The sequence below is a fragment of the Jatropha curcas genome, chromosome 6, assembly GCF_041381405.1.
Source record: "Jatropha curcas cultivar XTBG-Jc1 chromosome 6, XTBG_Jcur_1.0, whole genome shotgun sequence".
NCBI classification, from domain to species: domain Eukaryota; kingdom Viridiplantae; phylum Streptophyta; class Magnoliopsida; order Malpighiales; family Euphorbiaceae; genus Jatropha; species Jatropha curcas.
Genome location: NC_143156.1, coordinates 27,045,404 through 27,063,678, shown reverse-complemented (window position 1 = coordinate 27,063,678; position 18,275 = coordinate 27,045,404). Strand labels below are relative to the sequence as shown.

The 18,275-nt window shown below is 31.4% G+C and overlaps 2 protein-coding genes and 1 pseudogene across 3 annotated transcripts; 2 read left to right on the top strand and 1 right to left on the bottom strand.

The window, feature by feature from the left end:
- Positions 1–615: 615 nt before the first annotated feature.
- On the top strand, positions 616–3,120 carry LOC105649597 (GABA transporter 1-like; annotated as a pseudogene). Its single transcript, XR_016321379.1, has 5 exons — positions 616–792; positions 900–1,213; positions 1,277–1,337; positions 1,615–1,739; positions 2,713–3,120. The product of XR_016321379.1 is annotated as a GABA transporter 1-like (transcript).
- A 95-nt stretch (positions 3,121–3,215) lies between these two features.
- LOC105648310 (Pentatricopeptide repeat (PPR) superfamily protein) lies at positions 3,216–5,012 on the bottom strand. The gene has a single exon (XM_012234659.4). The coding sequence runs from the start codon at positions 4,839–4,841 to the stop codon at positions 3,276–3,278; it is 1,566 nt and encodes a 521-aa protein (XP_012090049.1). The 5' UTR covers positions 4,842–5,012; the 3' UTR covers positions 3,216–3,275.
- A 3,491-nt stretch (positions 5,013–8,503) lies between these two features.
- Positions 8,504–14,045, top strand: LOC105648302 (GABA transporter 1). The gene is made up of 9 exons (XM_089723021.1): positions 8,504–8,642; positions 8,714–8,780; positions 9,699–9,836; positions 9,927–10,157; positions 11,934–12,031; positions 12,130–12,316; positions 12,405–12,535; positions 12,611–12,847; positions 13,569–14,045. Exons 3-9 carry the CDS (start codon positions 9,719–9,721, stop codon positions 13,947–13,949), a joined length of 1,383 nt encoding a protein of 460 aa, XP_089579147.1. The 5' UTR covers positions 8,504–8,642; positions 8,714–8,780; positions 9,699–9,718; the 3' UTR covers positions 13,950–14,045.
- Positions 14,046–18,275: the final 4,230 nt, after the last annotated feature.

Here is an 18,275-nt window from a genome sequence, read left to right as displayed (position 1 = left end):
GTATTTTGACTGAGGGCGTGTGAACCATGCTGTGGTCCAAGGCCAACTAATGGGCAATTTGACGCTTTCTATTCAAGTTATGGCCTTTTTTCTCCCAAAAGGTTCATTTTTTTATGGGATTTTTTTTTATATTTGGGTCAAGAATTATTGGCAAAACGAGCCTTTTATTTATTTATTTATTTATTTTTAAGCAAGGAGGATCCCAAAACAGAATAGTTTTTACTGATTTGATAATGCAGAATTGAAATGAATTTATTTATGCAATAAAACGGCGACAAAGTATTTATGAAAATGAAGAAAAAATAAGTATTCAAGTACCGAGTTACTATTGATGAGGCCTAAGTAATTTATTACGCAATTTTTTTTTTTTTTATAACCAAGAGGTCTAATCTCGTCACTAAAGGTTTTTTTGGTACTCCCAGCAAATTTATTGTACAATTTTTGAATAATCTTGAGATTAGTGTTTTTATTTTTCCATATATCCATGAAGTTGCTCTCTGCTTTTGCCCATAATTTCTTTCAAAAAGGGACATGCCGGTCCAAGTTCATTAATCAATTCACAGAAAGGGAAAAATAATCAACACATAAAGATTCTTTTGCATTGATTCCAATTTCCATCCTTACAAATTGATGATCCACCAACCCTTCTATTTTCATTTCTTGAGAGAGAGGATCTCATCACAACCCTTCTTCCACATTCAGTAGATATGTCTGAAAATGGTGATAAAGAAGAAGGAGCCAACTCTTCCAAAGAACTTGATGCTGGAGCCCTGTTTGTTTTGAAATCAAGAGGTATAGCAAATATTCTTTAAAGAATCATATAAAGACTGAAATTGGAAGTTCAAATTCTGAGTTCTACTTAGAGCCTAATTGTTTAGTGTCTGGTTTGTATTTTATAGGTTCATGGGTGCATTGTGGATACCACTTGACCACATCAATTGTAGCCCCAGCACTTCTAAGTCTTCCTTATGCTTTGTCCTTGCTGGGTTGGTTTGGTGGTGTTTTGTGTCTTACACTTCGAGCTGTGGTAATTTTCTATTCCTATAACCTTCTGTCACTGGTTTTAGAGCACCATGCACAACTAGGCCAGAGGCAGCTTAGGTTTAGAGACATGGTGTATGCTATGGTGCTGCTATGGCTTGTACTCTTCCTGGAGGTCAAAGCCTCAATGTTTGTATTTCTGAAATTTTACCAAGAACTCAAATTATCTCTCTAATCTCCAGGGTGATTTTGGTTCATCTAAAGTTGAGAGTAAATTTTACCCAGAACTCAAATTATCTCTCTTGTTCTTGCCCTTGCTCATAGCGATTCTACCATGGCTGCTTCCATTTATATTGGCAATAAAACCCATTAACAAGGTATTGGTTGGGATGATAAGCGATCCCAATTTCTGTAAAAGTGAGAATACAAATTCGAATTTTAAGAAACGCACTTTGCTGGGAGACCTGAGAGGACAAAAAAATCTTTATACTCTCCTGCTCAAAGGGAACTCATTTACAATTGAATTTCATATGAAATTATTCTAAATAGTGTGTAATCAAGATTTTAATATAATATTTTTTTTTTCATAATAATCTCAAATAAAATGTTAATCAAACATTTGAAATCTAGCAGGACATTCAAATAATGCACCAGCAAAGGACTACACTTTTATGATTGATGACAAGCCTTTATTACCCACTTGGGTTCTCCTGATAACCAATGTTTGTACCCTCTTGCAAGTTGCAGCTGTTACTGCGGTGAGATTTTCTCATTGGTCTTTTGCTAGGTAAAATGACCAACCTCTCATTTTCTCCTGCGAACAAAATTTTATTTGTTGATGAGAAGAATATCAATGTGAAGATGCTAAAAGTGCATAATTACAAAAGAAAAAATTGGTCTAATTAAAAAAAAAAAGATTTGGCTGAAAATACACTTTTGTTCTCATTATTAGTGGCGTGTAAAATTATCCAACCGATACATTTCAGTTTGATCAGCCAGCTTACTTAAGGGATGTTTAATTTATCAAATTAGTTGATTTGAACATAATTCACTTTTTGGTTTGAATCAATTTCAAAGAAATTAATCGGTTGAGCTTAAAATCAAATTGATATGACAAAAACTGATTAAAACAAGCCGAACTGACCGATTTTGTTCAAATTAGTGCGGTTCAGATGCTAATGTTGGTATCTTTTGGTATTGTCATCCATATACTTAATTAATTACCATAAAATATATTATTATTTTTCATTTGATTAACATATTAGGACTTTGATTTAGAAATAAAAAGGTTCAAAAATTAAAATATCAGTGGGCCCAATTTTTAAGATGCCCAAATTTTTTAAAAATACTCTTATTTTATGAAAAAACACAGAAATTGAATCGAACTGATTTTTAACCGATAAAATTAACCGGTTTCCATCCGGTATTTACCGGTTCAAGCCGATTTTTTAAACGTTCGATTTTTCTATACAATCGGACCGGACCACAATCCAATTCTTGGTCGAACCGGCGGGTCCAGTCCTGTTTTCAAAACAATACTTATAACATTATCGATATACCAGTTTTAAAGAACTAAGGCTTTGTTGAGTATAAATGAAGTGAAATTAAATTTTAAAAAATTTTAAAAATGAGTCGTTGGGGTACGGCTTCAATAAAGGCACAATTAAACTCGTTATTTCAAGCTTGTTTAACAAAAACTCTCTTTTTTTTACTAAACATAATTTGTTTCAGGTTTACTTACAGCCAACAAATGAAGTGCTTGAGCAGAAATTTGCAGATGCAAAGGGATATCAGTTCTCGATCCGCAATATGGGGCCGAGCTTAATCTTTCGATCATTGGCCGTAATCATAGCCACCACTGTTGCTGCAATGTTTCCATTTTTTGGAGATATTAATGCAGTGATTGGAGCTTTTGGGTTCATACCTCTAGACTTCATTTTCCCAATGGTATTCTATAATGTGCTTTCAGGCCATCCAAACAGACCCTAATGTTCTGGATTAACGCATTGGTTGCTATAGCCTTTTCCATGTACATGTTTTTCTTGAATATTCATATGCCTTTTCATTCTGGGTACAATATCTTCTATTAGACAAATTTTTCGTGATGCCAATACTTATAGCTTGTTTGCTAATGTATAAATGCTATGTTGCGCAAAAAACCCCAGAAACATTTTGGAGCCGTTTTTGTAGATTGGGTAATTTGGACATGCATTTGATTAGAGGTAGAGGTAGAGTTAAGTAAGATTCGAATCCAAGATTCCTGCAAATGCAATATCAATTATAACACTCTTGTTTCAATCAGTCTCAACTTCTGTTTCTTCACTTCTTGATCTCACATGTATCTTACCACCTCTCATTGCATTGGCGAACTCTTGTATCGAACAAGAAGTGCTTCGCTCCATCTTGCCAGCGAGTATCTCAATATAGTCCAACAATCCTAAACCTGTTAGCCTATTCCTCAACATCTCGACAGTAGAAGAATATGGTGGTATTCCTTCATCAATCATCATCTCAAAATATTTACATGCCTCCTCTAGTTTACCCTTTTTCTTGCAAAAACCATGTATCATAACTGAATATGTTGATACAGAAGGATAAAATCCTCTCCCCTCCATACTCTCCCAAACTTCAGTTGCTCTATCAAATCTCCCTATTCTTATAAGCAATTTCAGCAACATGTTATAGCTATGTCGATCTGGTAAGCAATTATCTTTCACCATTCTGGATATCAGCTTGGTAGCTCTATTGACCTCACAATGCTCGCAGTGATAAGCTAGAATTGCATTATAACTCCATGCATCAGGACTACCTCCCCTATCAATTATCTCATCCAAAATTTCATAAGCCTCTTCTACCTTTTCATTCTTGCAAAGAGTCTTGATTATGCAATTATAAGTGAACACATTAGGCAAAAGACCATATCTCTTCGTTTCATCAAGCACCCTAAAAGCAGAATGAATATCATTTGACTCACAATATGCACGTATAAATATCGAATAACTACAAGCATCTGCCTCAACTCCTTTCGAACCCATTTCTCGAAACATCTTATAAGCTTCACCAACCCTTCCTCCCCTACATAAAGCCTCCAACAAACTATTATAAGCGAAGACATCAACAACACATTTTCTTTGAAGCATTTCATCGAACACCTGACATGCTAATTCCGACTCACCAACATCACCCCATCCCCTAATCAAAATGCTATAAGTTTTCGCTTTAGCCTCGTATCTATGCTTAACTCTATCAAAAAATTGCTGGGCAAGTCTTACATGCTTACGTTTGCATAGCGCATACACTAGTCGATCAAGATCATCCATTCCAGGGTTTAAACCAAACTCGACCATTCTATCAAAAGCACGAATCGCATCACCTGGTAAATTAGCTCTACTATAAGCTCTAAAAACAAGCCAAAAAATTTCTGGGGTTATTTTACAGTCTTGAAATTCTCTCATTTCCATCAAGAAATCCCATAATATAGCAAATTGCTTACTTGAACCCAATATATCCACCAAAATGTGATAGCTCTCTTTACTATGTTCAAAACCCGGAATTCTTTTTGCCCAAAGAAAGAATCTGTGGGCAGAGAATCCAAGATTCTTACAACGTTTCAATACTTGCTCTACCAAGTTTGGAGATACTTTTAACGAGTAAGTACTTAGAGAGAGCTCTAAGTCATGGTGTGGGTTTCTGTGGTCGCTGAGAATGCGAGAGATCTCATTTACAAGGTCTGGTAATGGCAGTTTGGTATTTTGCGGAGTGAGAATAGAGAAAGAGTGGAATTTGGGTCTAACTCTAAGGACAGAACGGAAGTAAGAGCAGAAGGACTTGGTTTTTGAGGCAAGTGATCCGAGTGCCATTTTCAATGGAGTGATTACCTTTTACTGTTGAATGAAAAATCAGCTTCTGAAGGATTTATAAGTAGGGCAATGGAGCCCGTTGAAGGATTACTTTGAAGGCCAATGATGGCGTAGCCAGAGTTAGACACCCATTCCCTCTGCCATTTCAACAAAAAAAAAAAAAAAAATCTGACGATTAACGGGGTTAAGAGTTTTTTGTATTTCTTTCTGTTCGGTTAAATATTTTAGAGCATCATTTTTTATTTATTTTGATTCTAAAAAAATTGATATTCTTTTGATTCATTGTGATTTTTATTAAATTCAAAGCAAATTTTAATAAGATTCGATTCTAGGTACTATTCAATTTTAGTTATTTTTTTAAAAAAATTCAATTTATTCAATTTGCATTGATTCAGTTGGAATTGAAGAAATTCAATGAAATGCTCACCACCACGGGTGTGCAAACTTGCCAACCGATCTGAAAATCGAATCGACCTCATTTCGCTCCGATCAGCTAAATTAAGAGAGGTTCAGTTGTCGATTTAAACTAAATTTATTATTTAATTCGAATTGATTTATAAAAATCTATCCGTTAAATTTAAAATCGAATCAAAATAGTAATACCGATAATTAATCAAACCAATTAGTTTGGTTCAATTCATAAGGCAATTTTAATTCAGTTCGATCTGTTGTCAAATAACTTCGGTTATTCTAAAAGTAACTAGAGCTAGGTTAAAACATAATGGATATAATTCAGATTTGGTGTTTCAATTTTAATTTGTAATTGAGTAATTTCAATTTTAGATTTTAGCTTGATCATAGAATATAATGAATTCAAATATAATTTGATCGTGGTTCAGTTCTAGAAATGAAACTTTAATTTTCAATTTGGTTCAGAAATGGACTAACCGATTGCATCTCACGGGGACTGTAAATAATAAATACACATTATTGTTGATTTTTTGCTTTTTTATGGTACCATTGGACCTAAAAAAAGCCCAATTCATGTTAAGAAGCATGCAACTGGGGGCCAACCCGAAAGCCATTAACGACAAACTTTTCCCACTCTCTTGTGAACAAGAAGGAAACTTTTCAATCTACAGAAGGAAATATTTAATTTATGATTTTGGGCTAACTTACTAACCAAAAATTGAAACACATAAGCCTTCCGTTTTAAATTTTTTCGAAGTATTATGCGTTTAGATTGCAAGAAAGATGTAGTTAATATCCCGAGGGCTGCTTCTCGTCGTATGGCAAAAATCTCTTCTCTTTTAATTAAAGGTCTTGAGTTCAATCTTTAAATATGAAGCTCATTCAAATATTCAAGAGTTAATGCTTTGCCCTTTTATGGGCATGCCCAGAGCGGACTGCCTCTCTACATTTTAATTCAAAAAATCAATTATATTTAAAGAACATTACTAGAAGGATAAAAAATAAACTACATTCAAATTAAAAACTCTAAAAAAAGTTACAAAGTGAAATTGAGATTCAACTATTATATGTTTATCAATATTTTATTCCCTTCAATTTAAGCTGTGGGATAGATTTTTGGAGTTAAAAAATCAGAAGTTCATGGATTATTTAGACCTAAAAAAAACCCTATTGAGTCTGATTGGACTAATTAAAAAGGTTCAAGCTCTAATTTGGTACTTAAGTGAAGAGATATTGAATTATACCCTCTTAAGCAATTTTTTTTTTTTTTTTGTTTGCTTATGAGAAAAATAAAACTTGCATCTCACATCAAATAATTTTTTTGAACATCAAGCTCTAATTAGTCTCGTCTAAGATTCATCATTGTTCCAAATTCATAAATATTTTGTTTACAGATGGAATTCTTGATCTTACAAAGCATGCCTTATGACTCACCGTATGACTCAAGCAGTAGCATCACTCTTTAGTAAAAAATGTAAAACTTTTTATAAATTTTTAGTCAAATAGATTCGAATCTCGTATCCCAATATTAAAAAAAAAAAAATGATAACAGCACTTCTTTTGGCAGTTCTCATAATTCTAAGGAGAAACACAAGTTTCTTAGTTGCTACAATGAAGAAAGAGTGTATGCCAGTGATGTGGAAAACAAAATATAATTGAGCTAAGCCACTGTTTGGTTCAACCTTTTTTGCTTTTTTTCTTTCTAAAAAGTAATTCAACAAATTTTTATTTTCTCTTCACATGGAAAACTAAAAATGCAACCATGACAAACTAGTCCTCAATTCTTTTGCTTTTTGTAATCTAACCAAAAATTGATCTTTGCTTTCAGATTAGCAAAAGGCAAGCAAACCCAAATGAGCCTAATTTTTTTCGGTTTGATTAGAAAATTGACACAATACATTAACAAAAATTATACAAATCGACCATCAAAAGGGTCTTATATGTATTCTCATCTTACATCGAAAAATTATTAGCTCTTTGTTACGCATATAATAAGATTTATCGATCTCTCATTTAGTCAGCAATTGTCTAAATATAAAAAATTTATGAGATTCACTTAATTCTTACCTACTAGAAAGTGTTAAGTGTATTCAATTATAACGATTCTCATGATCAGTCTTTGGACCATTTTGTTAAAAAAAAAAAATTGGACCATCAAAGAAATATATAAAGTGCAAAGTGCCTTTATTATACTTTTTCATTTTCATGTCAATAGCATCCACTTTTTCTGCTCATTGAATTCACACTGATGTTCAACTTTGATTGTGACAATAACATACTTTTATTTAAAGCTTCCAATTAATAAAGACAAATTTGGAATTTTAGGTATCCTTTGGTGTTTGTCTAAAATGTAATTAAGTTAGGTATTGAAACCATATTAAATGTTTTAAATTTGTTTTATCCCTACTTACAACAAGCTTATAAGTAAGATTTCTTCTCTTGGTTTTTATATATTTGTGTCAACATTGATGCTTCATCATCTTACCAAATTAGACTTGCTTTTTTCAAACTAATGGCATTCCACAAGATCAATTTGACTTCTTATGTGTTAAGATTTGATGAAGTTTTAAGATGTAAAAATTTTTTTAGTATAAACCACCGGTGTCCGGATTCTATTAGTATGCCGACTAATCCGGCTCGGAGCTTAGTTACAGTTAAGGCTCTTTGCTCCTCCCTGCAGGTGCGTTTAGTAGGGACCGAATCCGAGAGTTCTTCCCTCATGTCCAACATGCATTGCCAACTGAGTCACGATCCGTAGGTTTTAAGAAGTAAATTTAATATAATGTGTGAAAATATAAAATATTAAAGATTTGGAAATCTTTACTACCTAACTAAAATTTTCAAGTTAATTTAAATAAGAAATCTTGTCTTTAGACCTCCAAAGGGTTAGTCTAATGAAAACCATGCTAGACAAACTTTCGTGGTCCTCGGTTCGATTCTTGGCGGCATCCAAGCAGTTAATTAATGTGACATCCTACTGAATTGAGTAGTTGCATAGAGTCGAGTCGAGTTGGGCCGAACTAGAACCCGGTTCGAGCCATTTAAATCCAGAGTGGGGTAGAATGGGATGTGAACTAAAATAAGTAAAAGAAGTGGACTTACTTGAATGAAACAAAAAGATTAAAGTATAAGGAGTAAGACTTACTTGCACTAAAATATAAAGTTTAGGTATTAAAATGTAACATATGGAAAATATAGGTACTATTTGATAATTTTAACATACAATCAAAGAGATATTTGGAGAGTACACGACCTTAATTTCATTTTCCCTTTCTTCATCTTCGTCTTCATCTTCCTCTTCATCTCCTTCATCTTTCTCTTCGTCTCCTTCCTTTCTCCATCAATTTTCATGTGATTCAAACACTAAATTCAACCTAGAACTCTATCCAAGTAAGTAGCTTTTCTTGAATTTCATAATTTAGTGATATTTTAGATGATTTATAAGATGTTCTTATGTATAGGAGAAGTGAGCTCAAAGTTAGAAGAAAAGGAAGCTAAGAAGAAGATTTAAAGCTCTTTTGGGTGAAGGTTTGATATCTCTTTTAGTTTTTCATATTGTCTTGCATGAGCACTTGTGTAGTGTGTTGTTAATGCAAAGATATGTCGCTGAATGTTGAATTAGAGGTCTGTAAATGGTGATAAAGCATGGGATGAATTGAATGAATGAAGTAGATATTGATTTTATGTTGAACCAGGTTTGTTGGACCACTGACCAGTAACTTCACCCTGATTTTGACTCTGTTTAACGATGGAATTAGGAAGTGGTATAGAAGAGTTATTTGTTCCTCTATGTTTTAGCTGTCCATGAGTTTTTGAATCACCTAAATTGGACTTATATAAATAATGTAAAAAGCAACAGCTTGACATCATATTCAGCACACAGAATGCTTTTAGCATGAACGGATATAAGTTCAACCAGAGTGTAGCGTTTCGGCTTGATTCATTCGAGTTAACGGGTGGACCGAGAAGGGATGTTACAATTAACCTCTGTTTGGGCTTAAGTCCGTCATTGCTCATGGATCATAACTCCTTGTGTATTGAGGAATTGCTCGATCCATGTGGAGAGCAGGAATTATATTTGTCTGTATTTTCATTGAAAATTATTATTACTACACTACGTACTTAACTCCACGCAATCTGTTAATAAAAAAATTATATTTTTATTATAAACCCTTTAAATAATTGTAATGAAAACTAAACTTATAATACCACTTGATGGCAATATAAAGTAAAATGGATCAATTTGACTTCTACCTTATATCTTCAATCAATCATTTTCATAGCATTAACTCATTTCAATTAAATTAAGTTCTATGGTTGAATTTTCCTTTCAAAGTGTGCATTATCCTTCAAATATGTCCAAAACAGTTTTCAAATAACACTAAACCTTTCTTCTACTCTATACTCTATACTGATAAATTAAATTAATTACTTGACAAATTACAGAAATTAATAGAGATTAAGAGATGGGAAGTGTGGTTCCAAACTCCATGAACAAATCCACAAAAAACAAAGAAAATGGAACCATTGATGATCCTCAGATAGAACTTGATGCAGGAGCCTTATTTGTCCTTAAATCAAGAGGTTAGTAGTTAATTAATCAAAGGGTATTATTAATTATAATTAATTAATTTCTTGATATGTTGTAAAATGTGTGTGTTAACAATGTTGTAGGATCATGGTTGCACTGTGGATATCATTTGACAACATCAATTGTCGGTCCGGTTATTTTCAGTCTTCCCTTTGCTCTAGCTTTGCTGGGTTGGGTTCTTGGTGTTCTTTGCATAGCCATTGCAGGTTTAGTTACTTTCTATTCTTATAATCTCCTGTCTCTGGTTCTGGAGCACCATGCTCAACTTGGAAAGCGTCAGCTTAGATTTCGAGATATGGCCAGAGATATTTTAGGTGATTATTACTAACTTTATGCCATGATTTTTCATTCTATTGGGGTTTCTTGATTGAGTTGAGTACTGTAAATCTACTGAGATTTGCTTCAATATATATTTTTGATTCCAATTATTTTTATCGATTTTAGTCCCTATATGAAAAAAGAAATTGATTTTGAGGGATTTTGAGCGACTAAAATGTTTTATAATTTATTAGTTTAGGGACTAAAATGCAATTTCATTTAGAATCTTCAAGACTAAAGCGTGGACAAAAATTTTTGAAAAAAATACAGTACGATGCATGTGGTTTGCAAAATACAACTACTTTGTCCATGTCTTTTTAAAATATACTAATTTTCCCTATGTTTTGCTTTTGTTACACTATTAGGTCATTTTCTCCAATTTTTAAATTTTTTCCATCAACAAGAAAACACAGAGGTCAAAGAATAGAAACTAAAATATTATATAAAAAAAATTACAGTACAATCCTTATACTTTGAAAAATACAACTAATCCGTCTCTGTGTTTTTAAAAATAAAAGGGGTATTTTCATCTTTTTATAGAATACACATGCAAAAATTGGACAGAAGGACCTTATAGTTTGACGGAAGCAAACAATAAATATGTTTTAGTATATTTTCTAAAAGACATAAATAGACTAATTGTATTTCACAAACTATAGGATTGCATTGTATTTTTTTCAGAATGTTTTATAGTTTTACGATGAGTGATTGAATTGTAAGGATGCACGTGGGACTGTAGGAATCTTGACTCATTCTTTTTTAAAAAAAGTCGGTTTATAAATTTAAAAGTTCCGTCGTGCCCGTTTCACCTCTTAAATCCAAATTTTTATTTCATTTTAGTCATGGATATAATGAGTTGAGATAAACTAAGACCATGTACTTATTAGGACGAGACTGGAACCATTTTTATATGTCTTGACATTTTAGGATGGAACTGAAAATTATATCCTTTTGATTTATTTTTAGTCATTCTTAACAAGAAGACTTGAGTTCGAGCCTTGGTTGTAAAGTCCCTTTAAACACTTGGGGAGCGCTTTGCCCCCTTTGTGGGCATATCCGGCACGAATCCGAATTAATCGGGTAGTGGAATTGATTTTATGAGATTTTGAGTGACTAAAATGTTTTACTCCTCTGTCCCATTTTGTTTGTAAGATTTCTAAATTTAGATATGTAAACAATTATTTTTCCAATAATAATCTTTGTGATTATTTATTAATGAAAAATTTTTATTAATATCTTAATGATTAAGAGTAAAAAAGGGAAAAATAATTTTTGTTGGCTAAATTCTTAATATACGTGTTTTGTCAAACTATGCAAACAAATATGAAAGGGAGAGAGTATTATTTATCGGTCTAGGGACTAAAATGCAATTTCATTTAGAATTTTTGAGATTTAAAGTGTAGAAAAAATATCTATATAGTTTTACAATCAGTGATTAAATTATAAGGGTAGGTATGAGACTGTAGGAATCTTGACTCATTTAAAAAAAAAAAAGTCAGTTTATAAATTTAAAAGTACCGTCCTTACCTATTCCATCCCTTGAACCCGAATTTTTATTCCGTTTTAATAATGGATATCATGAGTTGAGACGAAATAGAATTATATACGTATTAGGACGAAACTAGAACAATTTTTATATATCTTTGATATTTTAGGATGTGACCGGAAATTATGTGCATTTGACGCATACATACCCCTATTAGCTTATTTTGGAGAACTCAGACAAGAGTAATAACTAGAAAAAACTTCACTTGGACTTCATGGGCATGCAGGACCTAGATGGGGCAAGTATTTTGTAGGTCCACTTCAATTTGCAATATGCTATGGTGCTGTTATTTCTTGCAGTCTTCTTGGAGGGCAGAGCCTTAAGGTCATTTTTTCCCTTTCTCTGTATATACCAGTAGTACTGTAATTAAGCTTTTTGATGAAGAACTTATAATATTTGTTTATATATTTAATTTTTTGCAGTTCATTTACCTTCTCTACGACTCAAATGGAGGAATGCGGCTATATCAGTTTATAATTATTTTTGGAGCTGCAATTTTATTTTTGGCACAAATGCCATCTTTCCACTCCCTAAGGCATATTAACCTTATTTCATTAGTCCTTTGTCTTGCTTATAGTGCTTGTGTCGCTGCTGGTTCTATACATATAGGTACAAGGAAATTCACAACACAAACTTTTATTTTCAGAAGTTGTATAAAAAAAATTTTCCCATTTCATGAATATTATTTTTGTTGCAGGAAATTCTAAGAATGCACCTCCTAAGGACTACTCCATTTATGGATCTCAAGAAAATCGATTTTTCGGTTCGATTAATGCCATTGCCATCATCTCTACCACATATGCAAGTGGAATTATCCCTGAAATACAGGTTTGTCTTCTACGTGTTCTGTAAGTTTGATTAGATATAGATAACTATAATTATTTTTTAAAAATTATTTTGCAGGCAACTTTAGCTCCTCCAGTAAAGGGCAAGATGTTCAAAGGCCTATGCCTTTGCTATGCTGTTATAGTGTCTACATTTTTCAGTGTTGCCATCTCTGGTTATTGGACATTTGGCAATCAAGCTTCAGGAATTATTCTTACCAATTTTGTGGGTGATAATAATACACCATTGTTGCCTGCTTGGTTCCTTCTGATGACCAACATTTTCACTCTCGTGCAACTTACTGCTATATGTGTGGTAAGTGTTTTATCTTCCTAGTTTCTACTTAATACTAAAGGAGTAAACGCAACTTTTATTATAAAAAAAATACCTCTAACAAGGCATTTTTCAACAACTGACTTTTAATTTAAGATGGTACCTCTGTTACTTATATTGTTTAGTAGCATAATATTCATACTAATATTTAGAGGTCAATGATTTGCATCATGAAATATTATCCCCCAATTAACGTTTAACTAATAAAATTAGGGGTGTGCAAAACCACCAATCAAATTGAACTAAAAAAAGATCGACCCATTTTGGTTCGGTTCGGCCAACTATTCAATAGATATTCGGTTTATCAGTTTATTTAGTTCGAGTCAATTTTATAGAAATTTGTCGGTCAATCATAAAATCAAACCGAAATGGCAAAACCGACCAAAATCAATTGAACCGTTTGGTTCATTTCAAATTGGTTCTGTTCAGATACCAATTTTGGTTTAGTTCAATCTGTCGTCAAAAAATTTTGGTTTGCATTTTTGTCCTTGACCGTTTTTTCACCTCTAAAAGAACTTATACAGTTACTATAATATTTAACAAGTATTAGAATAGTTAGTATTGCGTGATAATGCCTAAGGCTATAAAACTATGTAATTATAAACTCACACATTCATATTATTAGGCTCATACATTCAATTTACTAGTAAAGCAGAGTAAATTCCTGTTATGTTTTCATAATCTAAGACTATTCCTTTTGCAGATTTACTTGCAACCAACAAATGAATTGTTCGAAAAATGTTTCGCTAACCCGAAGAAGGATCAATTCTCAACTAGAAATATCTTGCCAAGGTTGATTTTTCGATCACTTTCAGTAATTACAGCTATAACTATAGCTGCAATGTTACCTTTCTTTGGGGACATCATGGCATTGTTTGGTGCTTTTGGATGCATTCCTTTGGACTTCATTTTGCCAATGGTGTTTTATAATGTAACTTTCAAGCCATCCAAACAAAGCCTAATTTTCTGGATCAATACACTAATAGCTGTAGTTTCTTCAATTTTGTCGGTAGTTGGAGCAGTAGCTTCAGTTAGACAGATTGTTCTTGATGCCAAGACTTACAGCTTGTTTGCTAACATGTGAACTGATGGGGATAATAGCGATAAAAGTGTACTTTATTGGGGTTAATGTCCAATTTTAAAAGATCTTCAACCTTAAAAAAAATCCAGTCTTATATGATAGAAATGGATAAATGGGCTACACAATACGGGGTAGCCTTCCTCTTGGCTAACAAAATTAGTGAAAACAACCGTGGTCGAGAGAACTCGAATTCGAGACCTCCCACTCTTTACATAAGTGAGAAGAATAACCAAACCACCACATGATTAGCTTGGGAGTCCATTGGTCAAAATTAATTTTTTGAAAAAAAAAAGTAGTGGATAAAAACAATTGTATGAGTATTAAACTTCTTTCTTCAAAGTTGGCTCTTTTTTTTTTCATCCGACGTGACAATACAGTTTTGAATTCCCTCCCCAAAACTCAAAAAAATAAAAAATAAAAAGAGACTTTATCTTCCTTTTTCAGCTTTTACCTAGTTTATTTTCCATATATGATTCATCACTTTAAATTTTACTACCTCCGTTCCATAATACTTGTAACATTTGATAAAATAATTTGTTTCAAAATAAATGTCAGGTTTGTGGTTTCAAGAAACAATAAATATTTCTTTTTCATATTTACTCTTTGTATATGAGCAATAATTATTACTTCAATTTAGTGGTTTTCTTAAAGAAGTAATATTGAAGTAAGGGTAATATAAGTCAATTTACTCAATAATTTATTATAATTTAGACAAATTTAATGGTTTATTTAAGGAACGTGAAATTTTAAATGTGAGAAGTATTATGAAACAAAGATGGTAGAAAATTAAGACAAAATTTTAGCTTACATGTTGTAAGTCATTTTTACACACATATAATTTATAACAAATTATGTTAATTGGATGTAGGATTAGAAACATACGTATTCCAAGTATGAAGGCCTAAATGAATTTCACTCCCTCCGCTCTTTTTATATGCGAAAAGTTTCCATTTTGAGTGTTCTTTTTATATAGGAAATTTTATTTAATTTGGTATTGAGAACTATGCTAATGTGAAAAGTCTAACTTACTCTTATTTTAGTCCTTTATGAAGCTTTTAGTGTGGGAGATTCTCAAAATAGTGGTAGACAAAAGTATAGATGGATATTTAATGTGAATAAATTTTGGTGCATAGATTTTTTACATCAATTTCCATTGTAAAAAGAATATGCTCGTATAGGTTATATGAGCTCGATTAAAATGAAGTTTGAATAGAAAAAGCCACAAAATTTTTAAATTGGCTGCATTGAAAGGAAATTTTATGGACTTAGCTGAAAATTTAAAAAATTATGCAATACTCAAAGTACGTTTTGAATAATCAAAAGTAGTTGGAAGGTTAAATGAACATAAATTTTCAAAATCTCACACAACTTTTCTAAATAAAGGACAAAAAAAATGAATTTCTCTCCACATGTTAGAGCACAAACTTCATTTTTACAACCGTTTGTATTCCATTTATTCCAACAAAGCATTTAAAATCTCATTGAATATTGAAACATAATGTAAGACATGAATTGATATTAGAGGAGAAATATATGGTACATCAGGGATAAATTAGGAAAAAATGATAAAAAAATTAGTTAAATTACTTTTTTAATCTTGATGAAAAATTAATTATACCTATATAAAAAGAAAAATTGGTTGTGACTATGTAAAAAGTACGGAGCGAGTATTAAAATTAAAGCATTGAAAAAGAAAAAGTCAACATAATCATGTTGGAGATTGTTCTTTGGGCCATGTAGTTTAATTAACTTTGAATTCTTGCCCTTTGGGGGCTTTAAGCACTTTTAAGTTTTTTCAGATATTTGCCAAGATATTTATGGATTATGCACATGCCTTGTCTAAAAATGAAAAGAAGAAATAAACAGTTAATTTCATTAAATTACTATAACTTTTTATATGTTTGGTAGCACAATCAAAATGCTGTCAATAGTTTTCCTTTTTTTTAAAAAAAAAAAAAAAAAAAAACTATCAATATTTGGCAATACTATTAGCATGCTGTTAAAAACTTATGCCTATTTACTTGGGAACTTAATCTTTAATTTTACCAATTGAATACTTGAATTTATAAAATTACTTTCTGACTATAAATATAAGTCGTTTAAGGTTTTTACAAAGTGTAAAATTATTTTTTGACTATAAATATAAGTCGTATAAGATTTTTACAAGGTGATTAGCAAAATAATTAATTTCTATAGATTATAAAAAAGTTTATTAATTAGATAAAATTACTCTTTATCTCACATCATTAATAATTAATATATTCAATATATATAATGGTAAAATTGAAAAAAGAAAGTTCATTAATTAATATTCACAAAATGACTCAAGAAAGTACTTATTAAATACTTTAACCTATAAATTTATTATATCAAATGCTTCAATTTATAAAATTAAATCAATTAAATATTTATTAGATAGTTGAAAAATATAAAATTATTTTAATGATGAAGGCAAGAGAAAGAACATGAAATTGTAGCTAAACTGTGAACTTACAGTTAGAGATGGAAGCGGTGAGGGTAGTTTAGGGTATCCGGCTCCAATTCGTTTAAAAAGGATGTCGATAGTTATAAATGAATTTGAGATATTTATGAATAGTGAAATTACTGTCCGTTATAGATATAAGTAGGGTAAGAGTATATATTTTTTGATACCTGTTAAACAAGTTTGGCAATGGGTACCACAAGTATCCTATCCATTATTAGTAAAAATTATATTTTAAATAAATTCATATTTGGATGGTTTAAGATTTGCCGGTACCCTGCTCAGAGTACTTTTAAAGGTTTTAGATGGATATGGATAGTAAAAATTTAAACAAGTTTAGATACAATTACCTAAATAGATATTTAAATGGATTTAAAATAAATACAGATACTAAAATTTTAAATAGATACAGATAGCTTAAAATTCCCAAGTACTCATTCCGCGTTCATTCCCAACGGGAGTGTTAGTTTTCCGACTAATAAGAGCTCTCTCTCTCTTAAAAAAAAAAAAAAAAATCCGTACCATGCATATAAGATTAAGATACACAAAAAAGCATATTAGTATATTCACATAAAATTGTATGTCATAGTCACGGGTATAATAAGTTAATACGACAACTTGGACCATGAACAGCGGGATCAAAACGACAAATGTATGCATGTACTAATCATATAATAATGTGATGTCTCATTGACGGTAAGCATATATGCTGTATGATGCCCATGCAAAAAGTGTCAATTTTACCAAACCAAACTATTTTAGTCAGCTGTAATTAAGTACACTCATCAAGCACTATATAAATTAATTACTATCTTATAAAGCAAGCATGTGCTTTATAATCCTCATACCAATTAATTGCATAATCTAATGAGTAAAACCTAATTAAAAAGATTAATCAAGATATTATTGTTTAATCCCAGTTAATAATCAACCTACTCAACTTCGATTATAAGTAAGAGATCCTAAGAAAATAAGAATAACGGAGGGTATTACTGCTATTACGACTATAATTAGAGCCGAGTAAAAATCTGTTAAATTAATTAATTCAGTTGGATTCATTTTGATTTAAAAAATATTTGATTTTAACTTCAGATAATTTTAATTTTTATTATAATTGAAAACTAAATTAAATTAAGTTTAAAAAGTAAGTTAAAATAAAAAAATTAAATCTTACTTTTTGAATATTCTGGAGGTTTAATTCACTCGTATAAAAATTTAATCGAAAATACATATTTTCACTCTTACGAGGATTGATATCACCCAATCACATCAACCAATATCTTGTTACTGTATTTTAATTTGATTTTGATCAAATTAATTTATTCGCACATCTCTAATTATATCTATCCTTAAAATGTATTTTATTATTTAAAATAATATAAATAATTATGTTAGTTTATTTAACTAGTTATAAATATATCTATCCTTAAAATGCATTTTATAATTCAAAATAAAATAAGTAATTATGTTAGTTTATATAACTAGTTATAAATATTTGTAATACGATGATATTATTATTAATAAATTAGATGTTTCTAAAAATATCTAATTGCTGGTTTATTTGTCATATTCCTAGTATTGGAGAGTTAGGCTTAGGCATGTGACACTGCATGATTCACTGATCCTCGGTTGGACCGACAATGGCCTTTTTGTCTGCTAATGGACCATCCGAATTCATTAGTCCGGCCCGTTTGCGGCGACTTGGACTCGGACCTTTTGAGGGTTAAATGTGTAAATGGACAGTTTCCGCGTGCTTGCCATTAATGATTGGGACGGATCTGAAGCCGTTGTGGCCTATTTGCAAATTGTGTCCTTGCACTTTCTTTTATTAAACTTAACACCCCAGT